Source organism: Corticium candelabrum, chromosome 3, assembly GCF_963422355.1.
Source record: "Corticium candelabrum chromosome 3, ooCorCand1.1, whole genome shotgun sequence".
Taxonomy (NCBI): Eukaryota; Metazoa; Porifera; class Homoscleromorpha; order Homosclerophorida; family Plakinidae; genus Corticium; species Corticium candelabrum.
The window spans coordinates 1,884,741-1,903,720 of NC_085087.1; the positions used below are offsets into that span (position 1 = coordinate 1,884,741).

The 18,980-nt window shown below is 41.8% G+C and overlaps 1 protein-coding gene across 1 annotated transcript; it reads left to right on the forward strand.

Annotated features, from left to right (window-relative positions):
* Positions 1–307: 307 nt before the first annotated feature.
* On the forward strand, positions 308–18,350 carry LOC134176753 (hormone-sensitive lipase-like). Its single transcript, XM_062643413.1, has 6 exons — positions 308–1,018; positions 8,769–9,014; positions 12,997–13,185; positions 13,241–13,348; positions 16,407–17,396; positions 17,448–18,350. The coding sequence occupies exons 1-6, from the start codon at positions 374–376 to the stop codon at positions 17,904–17,906; spliced, it is 2,637 nt and encodes an 878-aa protein (XP_062499397.1). The 5' UTR covers positions 308–373; the 3' UTR covers positions 17,907–18,350.
* Positions 18,351–18,980: the final 630 nt, after the last annotated feature.

The following is an 18,980-nucleotide window of genomic DNA, read 5'->3' on the forward strand; positions in this document are numbered from 1 at the left end:
GATAAGTTTAAAAATTGTATTGACAAATCTCTGTTAAATTTATCTTGCGTATGTACTGCTCTATATGGTACGTGGTAAAGACAGGAAGTGTTAGACACATTGAATGAGTTACTAGACTACTCAAGTTCTAGTCTAGCGCTAGTCATTGTCAGTCTCAGTGCTCTACGTCTTTTCAACTGATACTGTATCCATACCTAAACGGATGGAGCGCAGTTGTGTAGCTACCTGTACAACACGAGCCACCCTACTCAGATTGACAAGATTGTGACGGGCATTGATATCCATCGCCAGAAGTTTGTGTGAAAACTTTGGTTTGCGTCAACCTACTGAAAAACTTCACTGAATTGTTTGTCGATCCGCTAGACCGTACGTTATGCTGAGATCAATTCCCACAATTTCGCGGTTTGTGATCTCCCGTACGCTACAGCCCGTACGTCAGGTGATTCCTTCCGACATGGCGACGTCATGCCACGGCGACTTTGAACATCTAAATGTCGAAGATTTCGCCGATTTATTTCAGAGCATCGAGGATCTCAAGCAACTCTCGACAAACAACGCCGATTATTACGACGGGTGTCCGAAAGAGAAAGCAGATCGAGGATTAGAGACATTTCAACACATCACAGCGTCGTTAGCCGGCGTCGAACTGCTCTGTCAACAGATTACTCCTCATGTGAAAGACTATGACTTTAGTCCGGAGACGAAAGGAAACGGTTTTCGAAGCCTATTGACCGTCACTAGTCGCTGCCTTACAAAACTCGTTCGTCTGTCTCAACGTTGTAGCAAGAAGAGAGACAGGGCGACATTTTCGTCTTCCAGCGCGTTTGAAGAGATTAGTTCGTACACAGAAGTGTTGAAATGTCTGTCACGACTGCTGCTGATGGCGGCACACCTACTTGAAGGTTGCAGACCGGAAACGAGTGTGTTCCCGGACGAAGATGCGTTGGATAAGGACGTCGGATGGAACGTGGAGAGTCTGCCACGTTTGCCGTTCTATGGGAGCTGCCTTGGTTTCCAGGTTGGAAACATTTTGTTATTTTAGATACAGGAAAACAGTAATTTTCTTAGCATTATATTAATTAATCTTTTGATTATATTAACCAGCACAGTGGTGAATTGACATAAAGACTGTAATATAGCAATCAAAAGCTGATATTTAATAATTAATCTTACTGGAACTAAGGTGTCAGATGATTATAATTTTTAATTTTAAGAAATTACACTTGGGGTGCTTTTGGTTAGGCTCTTTCAGTCTCTTTCGGAAGAGTTTGGGAGAGCACGCCCCTCTTCCAACATCTTCCAGCTCTGGTCTTCCAACCAGCAGCAGAGTTGGAAGAGGGATGTGTACATGGGGCCTCTTGTGGAAGAGGTTGGAGGAGCCAAATCGAATGTGCCTATGGTAGGTGCATAGGATCACAAAGACTCATTAAGTGGTCATTGATATGAAAAGGAAGAGTATCCAGACAATTGACTAATGAAATTAATTAATGGCAAATCAGACACTAGACTATAATTTCTTTTTGAGGAAGGCATTTCCGTATACTGTAAACGTGGAAATTTTCGCTATTTTCGCAGCTGAAGTTTTTTCCACAAAAATAAACACGACGCGAAAATTTATGAAGGCGCGGCCCATTCCTCATGTGGCATCCCCGTGCAAAGTCCCGTATAAGGGATACTGTTCACTAGTATCAAACTTTATACTGATAGTACTGTACACTGTAGAAGTACTACTGTACTAGCTAGTAACACAACACAATTGAATCAAACTGCACTGCTGTTAGTACTCTACTCAAACTACTGAATCAAGATAATGTCTGCACCCTTCATAGTTCCATTTGCTAAGCCATTTCCATTGAGAGCAAAATCAAGAAACTCTGCCATGTGCAGAATACCAATGTCATCTAATGAAGCTACAGCTATGGAGGCACCAAGCTTCATACCACTGTCATGATGAGAGTGGCTGTCAAACACAGCAAGACACAACTTGCGAGGATCGAATGCAATTGCGACTGAAAAGTGACTTGACATTACAAGTACACTGGTATGGACTGTGCCTGCTCCAACAGCTCTGTCTCTGATAGTCAGCAGATCTTGTTTGAACTGGCCATAATCCCACATGCCAAAATCTTCTCCTCTGGCAATTGTCACGTTCATATCTGAACAGGCACTCTCTATTGCACCGTAAACGGTCAAAAAGCCTCTGCACCCAGCACTATCATAACGCTTGTTGCCTTCTTCAATACATGCAACGAAAGCTCTGATGGTCTGTTGTGATGGTTCTACAGTACCACTATGGGGTACTTGCACACAATCTAGCATAATCTGGGTAGCTACACAAATAGATATAACTGTGCAAGCATTGCTGCCATTTTGCCCATTCAACCTTGACTGGCAGAATTGTGATGGTAATACATAAGAAATAACTGACTTGAAGTATTCTACAATCAATGCAACAGAGGCATCATTGCAAAGGTCATCTGTGCACTGGTCATAGGACTTTTCTTGGACAGCGAAGGAGTAGTAACAGACACTGAGTGTTTTGCTGAAGCAATACAAGGAAGGGGCAAGGGCATGCATAGACCAACCTGAGAAAACCTAGTTCTGATGAGCCTAGGACGCTCAGATATTGCCTTATAAGCGTGTACAATCCAGCCAGCATGCAAATTCTTAATAGATGACAATCTGAGGTCTACAGTAATGTCGCAAATAGAAGTATCCCTGTCTAGCTGTTGTCTGACCTGATCGCCACACCAGTTTTGAAATGACTGCCGTAAGTCTTCTTTAATTAATTAAATGACTTATTGACAGTCAAATCTAATGGCTGCAAGTTGTCTGTGTAGCACGCTGGCACATGCAACACAGAAATGTACCTTGCATCTAGGAATTTCGTACAGCGTCTGTTCGATGGGCTTTAAAAACATCAACAATCAACTAGCCATGGTTCTTCTCGGGCAGTCCTAATTCCTGTCTTTTCAGGACAAAGTATGGGTCGACCACTTCTCTAGGTATTCTAAAATGGTGCTTTCTGTTGACCAATGGGAAGCAGTATGAGTTATGTTCCAAGAATCAGGAAAGTCATATCTGGCATGACAACGATCAGTGGTACCTTGGTAAATCACTTGACTGGGTAGGGTTTCACCGAACATGTTGACTGCAAGCAATACCGTAATTTCTCGTTTATCATCCAAACCTGCAATAGCAACCTGACAGGACCCTTTCTTTTTCCATAGTCCAGTTACCAGAAGGGACCATGCGGACTCCAGTTTGGTCCCAATTCACAACCATATCTGCTGGGATTTGATGCTTACTCACTACATCTAGAAACTTAAAAACAAAATTTTGTTTTATCTCAGGAAGGTCACCAGATTTCTTTTGGCAGCCTTGGTTCCCTTCCATTTGGTAAAACCCATCCTGTCTAGCATACGACGAGCCCACTTCTTCGTTGGAATAAAAGAACCTCCAAACTCACTCAGCATGTCCTTTCTTTCGTGGGCGATGATCCCACGAGCAGCTGCTATCACTATGGGTACACTGACTACACCGCCTGCTTCTCGAAGTTTCAAAATGTAATTCCGTATCATGTGATCCAATGTATCACCAATCAATAATGGACGTCCATGTTTCTGTCTTGGAAGAGAGACAAGTGGAACTTCACCTGATTGTTGTTTAATTAATCTTCTGGAGGTATTTTTTCTGCATTGAACGAATCGTACTTTTGTTCACTGGATGGCTCAGTACACTACTGACGTGTCTGGCTGCTCGTGCAACTCCATGATCGCTTGCATAACGAGCGATGCTCAATCGTTCCGAGGCACTGTACACGTAGTACTCACTCTCTCTTTTTTGCTTGCGGTCAGCCCTCGTAGGGGGACCTTCTTGAAGCGACACACAATATTTTGCAGCCTTTACTGTTGTAGAAGGTAGACCGGGAATGTCAGTGGGTTGCGGAAGACACGGTCTTCTCTCTACATCCCCCGCGGTCTTCTCTCTACATCCCCCGCTTTACGTAACCAGTTCAGCAGCGCCATAAGTGGACCACGTGATGCATAGAACCATGTGACATGCATCAAACAGCGAAAATTTTAACCCACGAAATGGTCTCTGATGAAAAGAATGCGAAAATTTAAACACGCAAATATTTCCGGGTTTACAGTATAGTCTATCCAGGTCTAATTTAGCTAGTTTTGAATTTCACCTGATAGGTGTTATGATTGAGGTACAAATGCCACACACATGCATATGCAAGCCCACAGGCACCCCCACAATGTTGGTGGCCATTTTGATGTTGTAGTCAATGTCTTCTCAATGTGAATGGCTAGACTAATGGATGGATTGGCTTTAAATATGTCGTAGACGTAAATAGGATGAAGTAGGATGGGTCTTCTCAATGTCTGAGGTTACTTACTGCTGTTTTTTTAGATATCGTTTCTGATGACCAGTCAATGTCCGATTGATTGATATAAGTGGATGTGTCTGAAAATTTTGTAGGAGTATATCAGTATGAGAAGAATATGGGCTGGGTTGCTTTGATGTTTGAGGTCACAAACTTCTGTTGAGAGATCACGCTCCTAACTTTCATGAGAGTTATTCACCAGAGCATGCAGCCTAATTCGTGTCTGCAGTTACTAAGTCTTGTTGAAAATAGGCAAACATACTTGTTTACAGTTTGCAACCGCTAACGGAAAAGTGATCGTTTTCTTGACTCACTACCATTATATGCAAACATGACATTGAATGACATCCAACAGCAACATCCATGTTTCATGTGATAAATCTTGTTACTTTGACAATTACAGACTGTTTAGAGTTTGTGATCACATGAAACGACCATTGCTTTATATAATTTGCTTGAAAGAAAACGACACCAAGATCTGTAATACTCTTAAACTTGATTACAGTCTTTAAGAGGTTTCATGGCTGTGAAAGTGAGGTGAAAACACAGCTTTAGTTACTATTCATTGTTTATTAGTAAAGTGCACTGCAAATTTATATATGCGTAAACTATATTAGACATACTCTTTATTATGGTCATTAAGTTTCTATTCAATTGTGTTTATGTGTACTATAACATTTTTGCTTGTGCTTAATATATTTGTGGAGCTGGGTTAGAGCCATCTAGGAACACTAATAATGGTGTAACTTGGAAAGTTGTTAGTTTTGCCACGAAGTCAGCTGTCTTGGGGCTTGTTCACTCCGGGCCTAATCATGATTACTTGTTATTGCAGTAAATTTGGCTGTTCACAATGTGTCCAATCATGATTAGTTTAATGTCATTCTAAAGCGTGTAGCGTACATATTAGTTGTAGCACGTGATGGCAGGTATGCAGGCTTCACTTTTGGTGCTGTTTCTCTGTTCTATGTTGCATGTGCTCTATGTTTGTTAGCTCTATGTTTTTTACCTCTGTAAGCAGAATTATCTTCCCTGTCATCGACAAATAGACGATATTGGGGGCGGAGCTTCTAGAGCATGCGCAATCTTGAGGGTAACACCCACCTTTTGCCGATCTTGCTGTACACAAAGTCCTTGTTTCCGGGTCTGCTTCTGAACCGTAGATCATCTTGCCATTGACTAGGCTTTGTAAGTAAGTTCACTACTTACCATTCGTGCATCTTGTGAGAGACTTTGCCTGCTTAGAGACGTGTAGGAAGCCATTTCTTGAGTATGGCTTCTCGAGGGTAAAGAGACTGCTGTTCAAGCTGAAGTCGCCTGATTCACATTCTGAACAGATACACGTGGAGTGGAAGCACAGACTACTCATTTCCTAGAGATGGATTAGTTTTGGCGAGTGAAATCATGCCACCTGGGAACCCATTTCGGGTAACCAGACATGTAGGCATTCCACATTGTTTCTGGGCGGTCTAGCTTGCTTCTGTATATACCATATTCGCCCATAATAACGGCCATACTGAAATAACGCCCATGCCTGTATATACGCCCATGTGCGACAAATCAGGACTTTCAGCTCGAAAAAACGCCTATGCCCAACTATATGCCCATGTCCAAGTATAAACCCAGGATACGCATGTGCAGACAAAACAAAATGGGGTCCGCATTCGCCTCCGTCTGTGTGCGTTTGATAAGCTGGTGTCAGTGTTGAGTGAAAGTACTTACTGCTAGACTCATGTCTTCGTTGCAATTACCGACCCTGATGCTCTTGACGGGCTTCAGGCCGACGACGTGTGTATAGTGTTTAGTTCTGCGTGTATGTTGATGCTGTATGGATACCAGTACCTTTGATCTTGCAAATGGATAATTGCAAGCATTTGTGGTATTTCTGTCTTCAAGTATATATGCTTAGGACCAAAATAACGCCCATGCCCTAGTATATGCCCAGAAAAAGTCTTTCTTTTCTATACGCCCAGGGTGCTATTACGGGCGAATACGGTATGTGATTGGCCAAGTTGAAGTTCTTACTGTGATAACTTGCACTCGATAAGTACACTGGCGCGGATCAGAGTACAGTACACGTACTCTGTAGTCTGTTTACAATTAGCACTGCCAGTCTACAAGTCCCAGCAACAGTTATGTCTAAAGTAACACAACACATACGCATTATTCCATATCTGTAATGTCTAAATCAGAAAGCAGAGGCTGTTCCACCTCATCTGCAGTTGATCAAGACATGTGTAGATAGTAGTGATCTCAAAATGAAGATATTAATTGTCAAAAATGTCACTGAGGCACAGAAGCTGATGGCTTACGTCGGACACTTGAACAGCAAGCAAATGAAATAGTGGAACTTTGAAACAAGTTTAGAGTTGTCGAGCAAGACCTTGCATCTGCAGAGTCTGAGTTGCAAGGAAAGGCATTCTCACTCAACACACACTGCCAAATGATGAAATCAAGTTTTACAGGTTTTGTGTAGAGAAATGTGCTTGATACAGTGTGGAATTTGACTGAAAGCAGCGAAGATAATTTCTCTGTATAGCAAACAAAAAATCAGGCCAAGGTACATCAAGTGATGTGTAAGCTCATGAGCTCACCGCCTTCCATGACGAGTTGGATAGGCTACTCGAACTCTTGCTGACTCTAGTTCGACAAGATACATAGTTTCACAGTTCCACAGTTCAAGTAGTTTGCTAGATGGGGGAAAAGTAGTCCTAGTTTTCAGTCACACAGACAGTGACAGTGCATCACGTTCGGTTACCCTGAATGGGTTTCCCTACCACAAAATCTTCATCTGACAAAACTTCCATCGCTAAGCAATGAGTAGTCTGTCTTTCTACTCCACGTGCATCTGTTCAGAGTGTGAATCAGGCGACTTCAACTTGAACAGCAGTCTCTTACCCTCGAGAAGCCGCACTCAAGAAAGGGCTTCCTACGCGTCTCTATGCAGGCAAAGACACTCACAAGATGCACGAAATGGTAAGTAGTGAACTTACTTACAAAGCCTAGTCAATGGCAAGATGATCTACGGTTCAGAAACAGACCCGGAAATGTAGACTTTGTGTACAGCGAGATCGGCGAAAGGTGCATGTTACCCTCGAGATTGTGCATGCTCTAGAAGCTCCGCCCCCAAATATTGTCTATGAGCTTCCAACATCTTCTTTGTACATAGATTCTGGATATGGCAGTATCGCATGGTGCACGTGCTGTGATGTTTTAATCTAGACACTACCTCGTGCCGCACATGGCTCACAAATCATGTTTGGCGGTGTGAACACCTTTCTCTAAACCTGTGCTAATCACAATTAGTCTAACTATGATTAGGCTAGTAGCAATTTGATCACACTCTTGGTCTTTTCTAGCTACGCGTACTCATTTATGCTTCGATTTTGAGAGAGGCAGTGCTGAGTAAATTTTTGCGTAATGAAACTGCATTTGTGATTGCTTTCAATAATGAATAGAGAAGCACATTACAGTGCTAAACTCTCGGCTGGTGTATGTAATCACATATCTCGACACGTGATAGTGTTTTGCATACTGAGGTTTTAGCCCAATCCACTCGTCTCAGCTAAGGTTTCCAATGCATTTGTTTAGCTAAACAAAGTGCAAAGCTTCTCCAGACTTGCATACTTACAGGTCAGTTACTTCGTCCGACAAACAGACACGCTGTCATGGACAATGCATACACGTTCCCGTTCGCGAATTTCAGTGGATCGCCAAATTTCTGGTGAAGACGACACTAGTGATTTTTGCAGCAACACTACGGCCGCTCAGCCACGTACCGAAACTTCAAGCTGTCATACTGCAGAACCACTATGCAGAAACATTGTGGAACAAGCAAAATGTTACAAGTCAGATACAGCTACATGTACCCATTGCGCTTGAATCGCCACCTGGTTGGTGGTGGGAAAACTTGCTTGTGCAAATGTAGACTAGACATTGTTTCTATGTACTAAACCCTTATGTAAAGCAAAGGATTAAACACCATGTACAGGATGGATGCCTGATGGCTGAATTCTCGTTAGCAGCTACCGAACAAAGAGAGGTGGAGCCTTATGATGACATCACGTTTGTCTATTGGTCGGTAATGACACCACTTCTCGTCTATTGGTCGAAATAGCTTCATTTGCATCTGCGCTAATCGAATATAAATATGGTCGTACGGTTGCACCTCGGACGGCTACTATACCCTTAGCCTGGATATCCGGGCCTTGAGTAATAAGTAAGCTTATGATTGTAAGGTCCTAGGTAATTTTAATAATGCAAGTCACCTCAAATGCCATGCACATACATGCATATATTTCTTGCTTACATAGGTACACATGTACTCATAGAGACATGCATACTGGATTTACATTCATGTTTGTTCTTGTTTCTGTAGTACTGTGCATCTATGAGGCCACTGCTACAGACTATTTCTATTGCAATGGCTGCTTATGGAGACGGATTTAAGAAACATGGTGCTGATCATGGATTTGTCAGACTGGCAGCATCATTAGTCACAAACTCGTGGAAGTATATTGGGAATGCCAAGCGAAGAGCTGAGACAGTGGTGGATCTTACGACTCACTGTGATCTTCAGTTTGCGAAGGCTTTTTGGTCTCTCACGGATGCAGCTGTTATTAATGTGAGTCTTGTTGTTATTTGTTGTGCATGTTGTAGTTAGATACCATATTTCCGCGCATTTAGCTGCCTGCCGGTATAAGCAGGGATTACCAGAAACTTGCTTGTCAGACTCTGGTAATGATACCAGCATGCCGGTATAGTGCGAGGGAGCGCCAGTAATGGTGAGGGAGCAACTACACATGCGTGGTAATTCTACTGCACACGGCTAGCTTCCCCGAAGCCCAGCTAGAAGAGAAAAGTTGAACAGCCAGAAGGTATTGAGAATGGATCTTTGCCGTGTGGCAGAAGATCATACACAATCGAAACCGCTAGCGGTAATATGCAAGTACGACGAGCTCGGAGGAAAAAAATTTGGAGTGTCTCGTCAGTGCTTACAGGATTAGGTTTGAACAAGCAGAAGAACATACAGGGCTGACAGGTAAGGAAGAGAGGAAGACAATGAAGAGGAGGAGGATGAAGACAGAAAATCAAACATTATAGGGTTGATTATATACTACATCTAGCTGAAATAGTGTATGTTTTAGTGTTTATTTGTGTTAGTTCAATTAATATGTAAGAATGGATGCAGCATGGATCTATGGGTCCAGTCTATAGGGAGGCTGGTCAAATCACCTCTCTTTCTCCTGCAGGCCGGTATACCCCGGTTTACACTGGCATGCAGCTAAATGTGCGGAAATACGGTAGAATGTTTGTTTTTTTACATCTTAAGTATTGTCCATTGGTTCTATAAATTTAAGTTATACTAGTAAAGATTTTAGTTAGTGGTGCATTGTAGTTGTTTGTGTTTTGACTATTTTAGACTTGAGAGAATATCTATTTCAAAGCAAACGTTTGCCATGTGCCATGTGCTTAAACTGCATTCTGGAGTACAGCGTAGGGTCTTTCATACTTGCAGTTGTATCAAAATGGATGTCTCTCATAACCATTATATTGAGCGCTTCATACATAGGGTTTAAATTTGGCTTAGACTCCAATTATCCCAGTTGTGTGAATGCAAGTTTTAGTAAACCTAAGTTAATTAATTTTTGGTTAAGACTTGGGGTTCATGGGTACTTCCTGTAATACGTTCATGGCTACTTCCTGTCTACGCTACACTAATTGAGTCTCCGCTGTCTTCATCATCGAGAAGATCTGCTTTCTGGTGCATTGCATCGTCATCTGGAGAGCTAATAAACATATAGAATATTATAAAACAATTTGAATGATTGTTCTAGACTGCATTCTGTAACCAAAACATACGGGTACATAGCCATAGCAACAGAGAACGTACCGTTACTATGGGCATAACTCAAATTCTCCCCAACTGCTAACGGTCAAACCTGGAGAACCGTCACTGAAACTCTTACTGAAAAGATATCACGAAAAACGAAATGTTTACATATCCAAATGATATACCTACAGGGTGGCTTGTCATTGTCTTCACAAACGGAATATCTCATTCGTTCTTTGTTGCATCGGCCTCAAATGATCGTACGAAGCAAAAAACACGTTAGAAACGTCTGAATATGTTGTTTTTGCCTCCAAAGTCTTGGAAAAATCACAACGAAGAACAAAGTAAGGTCAGAGCGCATGCAGCGCGTCAGAAAAATTGTGACGAAGCTCAGGAAGATGGCAAAGTCACGTGGTCAGATATGGTCGTAGTGTGACGTTATCAAAACATGCGATATCTGGCGATTGCGATCACGTAGATGGCTCAAAGTAGGCTCATTCGAAAGAGAATTTATTAACGATTCTTTTGAACTATAGTTTGTCGAGCGAAAGCGGGCTCAATTTTGGAAAGACGGCAAATGGAAATCGGTACTAAACGGAGGCGGAGTAAAGGTAATTGTAGGTAATTAAAATTTAATTATTATAAACACTTGACCAAACGTGCTAAATAGTAATTAATGCTCGCTATTGACAGGGAGTTGAAGGGTAAAGTGGGTTAGAGTAGTCTTGCGTAGCCAGACTTTTCCCACCTACATCCTGCAGCAAAGACACACCCTAATATATGTAAGCCTTAGACATTGATCGTACTAAGGTACAAATGGCTTCTTCTTTTCGTGTTTCGCTATCGGCATTACAATTTTTTTTATTCTCAGGCACCAACTTTAAGCAATCTATGTATTGTTCTACTAGTAGATCTTCTGCATCTAATTACCCGTGTTTTGTGTGTGGACTGAAGTTGGTTGGAGTAGGGTTATCATAACTCTACCCAAGTTATCTTAACCTGAGCTAACTTTGTGTGTGAAAGCGCTTATTGAGTAAACCAGTCGGCAGAGTGAATGGCTTGAAGTAGTAAAACAGCTGTTTCAAAATGCAAAGCAAGGAAATCCTTTGTGTTGTTATGTCCCTCCATAATGAGCAAGTGGGGTCTTTACCCCATCTGGGCACCCACCAACCCGGCAGGTGAGCCCAGCAGGGTACATGTTTCCGTGCAGTCCATACGGCGATCAATGACTAGCCAATTTGATATAGATTGCAGGCATTACGGTAACCATGAACATTGGGACAGCACGCCCAGTGGATATCAATGACCACCAGGAAAGCACTGAACGTCATCGTCAACTGACCGTTTGCTTTATTATTATTATTATTATTGTTGTTATTTCAGAATGGTTAAGGAACACTCCTGAGAACTGCGCAGCTGTAGTGTGCACCGTAGGATGCAGTCGAAATAGCGAGCGAGGTCCTCTGATTGAGGGAGTTCGCAGAAAGTGTTTCCGTTTAGGGATGAGTGCCTCGTATACTGTTAGAAAACAATCGACGACAACGTCCATTGTCTTTAACGCCAAAGAATCTCACAAAATGTCTATTGTTTTGCATATTGCCAGACGGAAATAAATCGCACGAAAAGGTCAGTCTTAGACAGCCTGAAAGTAGCACTGTGGTTTCCACCATTCTTGGAGCAATGGAAACAACAGAGAGACCATTTCCGGGAACGTGATGACGTTATTGATAGTCATCAATTGGCGGACGAAATTCTTGAAACGGCCTCTTCAGTTTTTCAGTTATGAAACATTCTTAACGTACATCTGTCGGGCTTGCTCTGAGATAGCGCCCAGATACCCAACTTGGTTAGTATGGATTTCCCATTAGTGAGTGAAGGCGGAGCCAGCAGCCTAGCGCATATCTCCGGAATGCTCCTTTAAAGTATGTGAAACAACGCTGTGTATTTTAGCGCATGGGCCTGCCTGGGTATGTGATGCCTACCCAGCATGTGAAAAACATATTTGTCAGCCACTGATTTGTGTGGAGCTATAGGTGTCAAATAATTATTGTCTGATCTCTGTCACTTGAGGGAACAGCTTTGATGGACCCATATACCCATGGAGATTGTTTGAAAAAGTCTAACACTAGCTCTGTTCTCATGTTTCACCCATATTAGCAAGGTATGCTATTCACCTTGGTGACTTTCTTCTGCACCACTGCAAGACAACAAAGGAGAAGCTGTGATGACTGGAAGTGATTGCTCTATTTCTTCATTTGAGCTGTCTTGTTGTGTGCATTAGACCCTGGCTGCAAAGCAGCGGCGCATGAAAGAGACAGTAACAGAATGGGAATGACTGAGTGACTGGGTGGCAGACAGCTATCAGCAACCTAGATAGAATTCTCAGCTGCAAACCTGAAATGAAATGCGTTTTGGTTTTCCAAGGCAGCTGGAACAAGGTCTGTAAGTGACTTTGTATGATGACATTGTAGTTGAGAAGAGTGAGTGGCATTTGCCTAGTTTTATTAGCATGTGAAAAACCAGTAGTTACTAAGTAATACTGGCCTAATGGTATCTATAGCTACATGCAGGATGCAACTGCAAGGTGGTTTGGGAAACTGATATGTTAAGCCACCTACCTGTCAGGCAGATGCTGTAAAGAGTTAATTTTGTTTGTTTATTACTGTGTGTTAGTAAGATAATTGTACCGAAAATGTTGTTATAGCTTAATGTGTAAAGTGAATTTGGATTTTGTGATTCAATCAGTTTATTGTGTGCACTCATGTTTTGACAGCAATTTCCAAGGATTATGGGTCCATCTCTTGTTGTCAACAAAGTAGTGTCATTGCCTGTGCAGAGTGTTTCATTGCTTCATCGGGACAATTCAAGTGAAGAAGTTGTGATCAGTCCACCGGTGGACGGTGAAGGTAAATCGCAACCTGTATGTGTGAGAGTGATTGTGCATAAGGTGCACAGAGCAAAGGTCAGAAATGAAGAGGCTTTGGTTGGAGATTGGAGTTTACACTTGCTGTATTTAGGAGAAAGACCAGTTGGGTAGAAAGAGGTTGTTATCAACTAATAGTGATGGATTGCTTGTACATTTTCATGGTGGAGGATTTGTTGCACAATCATCAAAGTCACATGAGGTAAGTAGAAACAGGGTAGATCATGATGTGGTTACCAACATTTGTAATTTAATTTTTGCTACTGTATGTTGTCCATTTATTTCAAATATTTGTGCATTGTCATTCTATCCGTTAGTTGGTGAAGTGTCTGCAGGGTTTGGTTAAGTGTAGGCTTGAGTGTCCAGCCAGTCACTTCCTCCCCCACGGAGGAGAAAGACCGGCTGGAGACATTCACCACTCAAAGTAAACCACCGACTCTCTATCCTCCAATCAGGATTTTACACGATTGGTTAGTGTTTGTGCATGCATGTGCATTCACAATAATTGTTGATAGCAATGCCCATTGCTATTGGCGTTCTACTAATGCATTTGTAACTGATTAGTCAATTGCTTTTATCGTCTGATGTCACATTTTGTTAGCGTGTGAGGTACAACTACATGTCGTCTTCTCCTTTGTCTTCCTTTTCTTACTTCGAGGAATAGGCAGCACAGGCAAAACAACTTCTGGTCACTCAGGGTGTCATACATTGCATGTATTGAATGAGTAGACCATCTACAAAGCGTGGTATTTGCACTTAACTCATGGCGACGTGCAGAGTTATGATTTACGTACGTTGCGGTTGACCTTTGGTTGGCCTCTGTGGTAAGGTTTGAGTCTAGCGCTTTTAGAATGAGAGAGACAACGAGAGGAGCTTGGTAGCGTCGGCCTGTTGTTTGTAGACTTGGATGGCATGTGTGAAACTACAGGCACTTGCATCAGAGCGAATTACATTAACAATGAGCCAATAACATCGTGCATCCCTATCGAGGATACACAAGCATTGAATGGCACTCTGATTGGAGGATAGAGAGTCGGCGGTTTGTTTGAGTGGCGAATGTCTCCATCCAGTCTTTCTCTTCCACACGGGAAGATGACCGACTGGACACTTGAGCCTAGGTTAGGTGATGTGAATTTATTCAATTAGGACAGACACACATCACTGCAATTTTATGATCTCTGTTTCCTCGCTTGTAATCCAGCTAGCTTTAGACGCTATTGTTGGCTTGTTAGGTGGTGAGAGATTTGCAATATGGCAATGGTTGGTGTTTGGTTCTTTTTATTTCTGGGATTCGTGTGGTCATTTACTGTATTATCCCACATTTTGCCGCATGCTGGTATACGCTGAAGTTAACCAGGGTGCTGGTATACTTCGGGGGTTTACCGACATGCAGCAAAATGCAGGTTCAATCAACTGCTTCAAGGTATGTGCAGTTTCGTGGCAATGTTATATGATTTTCTTCCAAGTGTTAGACTCCAATGGTTGTTTGATGCTCTACCACGACAATCGTGTCTCTCTCCTACCTCTCGAAAGTGCCATCCGGCTCTGCCATCATGAATTCCGTCCGCAATGTTAATATTTATCACCTCACCTTCACCAGTACTATCCATCTCGCCACTTACCTATCTTATACCGGCTTTCGGCTTAGTTACCAGAACTGCCTCATATAAGTTTTTGTAGTTTGTAAGTTTTGGTAAACCTTACTTACACTGGCATGCAACAAAATGTAATACGGTAATCTGCATATCATATTTTGATGAGTTTGTTGTAGTTGAGAATGTTATTTTGAAGATGGTTGCGATGCCCTTTTCTTGATGATTTTGTGTGAGGAAGCTGAGTACTTCAAAAAGAAAATAACTAATTGGAACAGCTAGATGTTTGAATAACATGGCAAAAATGCTAATGGATTAAGGAGTCATTCATATTATCAACAATTGTACGAGCGTACGAAGTGCATGCTTTCTGAAGCCCTCCTCCTTCTCCCCAAAGCGTATGCAATATTGTTGGTGCGCTATTTAATAAAATTACCATGGTTTCATCTGTTAGAGTGTTGACGGGTGTTTCAATGTTTCTGCATTCATACAGTTCTTTCTCCATTCCAGTTGACCCACTCAAATGATGTCAGCTTGAGGTTTCCGGTCATTCAAGTAGACGGAAGAGACAACAATTTTGAGACAGTTTTGGTAGATACAGCTAGGATCTTTGTAGACGGCTGCACTGCTGTTGTTCTAAAAAACTGAACTAGGCTCCCGCAGTTGTACATGTTTGCAAATCCCGTACTTGTGGGTGGCTAGCACAGGAACGATGCATGATGCAATTTCCTGCCACGGAAAATGGAGAAACTTGCACGAGCCAGTTTTTGCTACTGATCAACATTTTATAAAGCGTACAGATGGGCTAACCCCTTTCCCAAGCGTGTGCTTTGGATGCTCGTGATGTCAATAATTTTCAACAACCTCTCTAAGGTGATCAGGCAAATTCCCTTACTGTCTGGTGATGGCTTTAGAAAAACTTTTGACAGCTGCTGGCTTAGACAGTATTGTGCTTTCATTTCAATGTGGCAGCTTTACTCTATAGTTTACTGCTATGCACATGCTGCTCAGTGGTGAGTACTGAGTCATATTTTGGTTCAGTACTCACATAAAGAAAACAACTGGTCTTTTTTTTAAGAATTGTAATTAATAGTGGCAGGTAGGGTTTGAAGAATGGAACATGTTATTGGGTAAATCTGATTGTTTGATGTGCTAAATTAATTACCTGGCGGTGCCTTGATGTCGTTTATGCTTATGCTTACACAAGTCATGGGCTTACTTCATGTGCAATATTATTATTGTTACAGAAATCTACCGAATATGATAGCACTTTTTGTCTTCCACTCATACAAATACCAGCTGGCTTAAGTTGATACTTGCAAGCTTCAGTTGGCTCCTACGATCACATTGGTTTTTGTGCTTTGAGATTGGCAGTGTACAGTATCTGCAGTTTATATGATGACTGTTTTTGGTGACTCATAGGTATTAAATGTTAAGAACAATTTAGCTAGCTGTTTTTCATTGTAGTTACAACAGCACATCTGTGTATGACATCACTAGCTTGCTGCTGTTTTTGGCTGTCTGTTTGTCAGTTTGTATATCTGTTTCGAAGGCATTAGTATTACTGTAGGTGTTTAAGAAAATTCTAGGTCTTGTTTGTTGCTGGCTGCTGTTTGGTATTGGGGCTTGTTGTATATTGTTATGTTTATTATTACTGTTGGTTTGCAGTGTTATTTACGTGATTGGGCTCATAAACTTGGTGTCACTATTGTTTCTGTCGATTACTCTCTTGCACCTGAGCATCCATTTCCACGAGGTCTTGATGACTGTTTCTTTGCATATGCTTGGTCATTGGCTAACTACCAAAGTCTCTACACCAATGCAAAGTTTGTCTGCGTGGCTGGGGATTCGGCTGGAGCTAATCTTGCTGTTGCCATGACATTGAAAGCAATTGATCATGGCATTCGTATTCCAGATGGCATAGTCTCTGCTTATGGCCCCTTCTTGATCCGATATTCTGTCTCACCATCTCGTCTACTGAGTGTAATGGATCCGATCCTTCATCATGGTATTTTGATCAAGTGCTTGGGAGCATATGCAGGTCAGGAAGAGTCAGCCCAAATCGGTGATGTTGAGGAGTTATTACAAATGTCGACTTCAGTTGATCCACCAAGGCTTGATACACATTTGGAGATTGCTGATGAAGAGCATGAAGTTTCTGATGATGATGATCTCATTAAGCCTTCATTGGAGGATTCAGTTCTTGATTCAGTAGACAAGACTGCAAGACCTGAAATAACTGAGACTGAGTTTGAGGTTGTTAGTGATGATGATCAGTTGGCAGAAAGAGCAACTTGTGCCGATTTCCAAGAAAGCTTTAGGTACCATGCAGCAGTGCAAATCAGTTATGCTCAACAGACTGTCAGCAATGGCTGGTCAAGGCTTAAGGGCATGGTGATAGGATCAGAGGCTGAAGATGTGGCCAGTCCAACTAGCAAGCAGTGGGACAGGAGACACTCTACTCCAGTTATTGGTGTCAAACAACAAAAAGCAAGAACTGAACAACCAGTAAGGCGATCAAGGTCAGAGGATCCATTGCAGACAAGGTTGAATGGCCTTCTTCCTTTCTGCCATCCGCCTATTACCAACAATCCCTACATGTCACCGTATCTTGCTTCTGATGAGCTACTGTCTCAACTTCCTGACATTCATCTTATTGTAAGTGCAACCACTGACTTGGAACTTTTTTGTCTTTAACTTTTTTTGTAGGCGGCACATTTGGATCCACTTCTGGATGATTCAGTTGCTTTTGCACATCGTCTTCGTTCGCTGAAGAAGTGGGTCGGTTTTCACCTTGTTGACAATGTTCCTCATGGCTTCCTCAACTTCACTCTTGGCAGCAAAGAAGCTCGACAAGGCTCAGATCTGTGTGTCCAGTGTATAGCTAAAGTTCTGCATATGGAGCCGAAGGGCTCAAAGACAAATCGAATTTCTTCCACGACAGTTGATTCTAGTGCTAGATGCAAGTCGCCTGCTAGTCATGCTGAATCACATTCAGTGGGTGATGAACAATTGTTGGACGATAATTTGGAGCAAACAGTAGTTGAACTTGAATTGTCATCCCTTGCTGATGATACTTGTAGTGATGTGGCTCAAGTGTCTGCTGAAAAGGATGTCTGTAATGATATCAAGCCATCAGACAATCAACCCACAAAAACAACCGTGTAAACACAAACAAGAGTATTGATTCAATTGAACTGCAGTCTTTCAGAGTTGCAATGTATCACAATGGAGTTAGTACGTAATAGATACCAAGAATTAGTTATCTTTGAATGCAACGTAACTGATATTGCGCACTCGTGACTTTGCATTTCTTTTATCTCAAATACTGCGACTGGCAGGACTTCAAGAAGTCGATTTGTAGTTTTATGGTTCAGCAGATCTTTAAGGTAATATTTGTGTTGAAGCTACAATCATTAACTCGCTTGTGTCTTCAATGTGAATCTGTTGGTATGTTCAAGTGTGGATGGCATTTGTGTGTTTCAATGACAGTGAGTCTATTATTGACCAGAAACTTGTAGCCTAGCTAAACAGTTCACAAGTTTGGTAAATTTGTTCCTTGGAGACAGATTGTGACAGTGTCTATATTGTGGGCATGTGTGTCTATGCGTGTTGCCCTTTGAAGTATATGTATAGATAGAATTGTAAATAAGAAGGCTCACTTACCCAGGAGCCAAAGTGTTAGAAATTGTGAAGGGCATAGTTAAAAGTGTCTTTTAATTGAGAATGTAGAATGAACTAAAATTGTCCAATTGTTCCTTGGGATATGAACAACTGTGGAAGCTGATTCTTCAAGAGTACAGCATTCATATTCCTGGATTTGTACTTGAATTAGAACTTGTGAAGGTGTTAAACAAAGGGTAAGTCAGTCATCGAATGCCACTGCTAATACGCAATCCGGCTCTTCTATTACACTGTAAATGTACATCCGCATTCACACAGATAGATAAAGTACAAATGTCCACTAAGTAGAAATGAATACTTACAGTGTAAATGAATTCCACCTTAGTTTAAGTTAAGCGAATTCTAGTTAAGACAAAATCAAATCAAAGTACAAAGCAGAATTATTTCTTTTGTATTGGAAATAGCAAATTATGGCACAAATGGCACGTCATACACGTAGCTCGAAGTACGAGGACGTTTATGGGTGATAGAAGCCTATCTTACAGGTTCTAATAGCACATTGGCTGGGAATGTAACGACCTCTCCTCTCTATCAGGAAGTAAATACCAGAGAATTGTC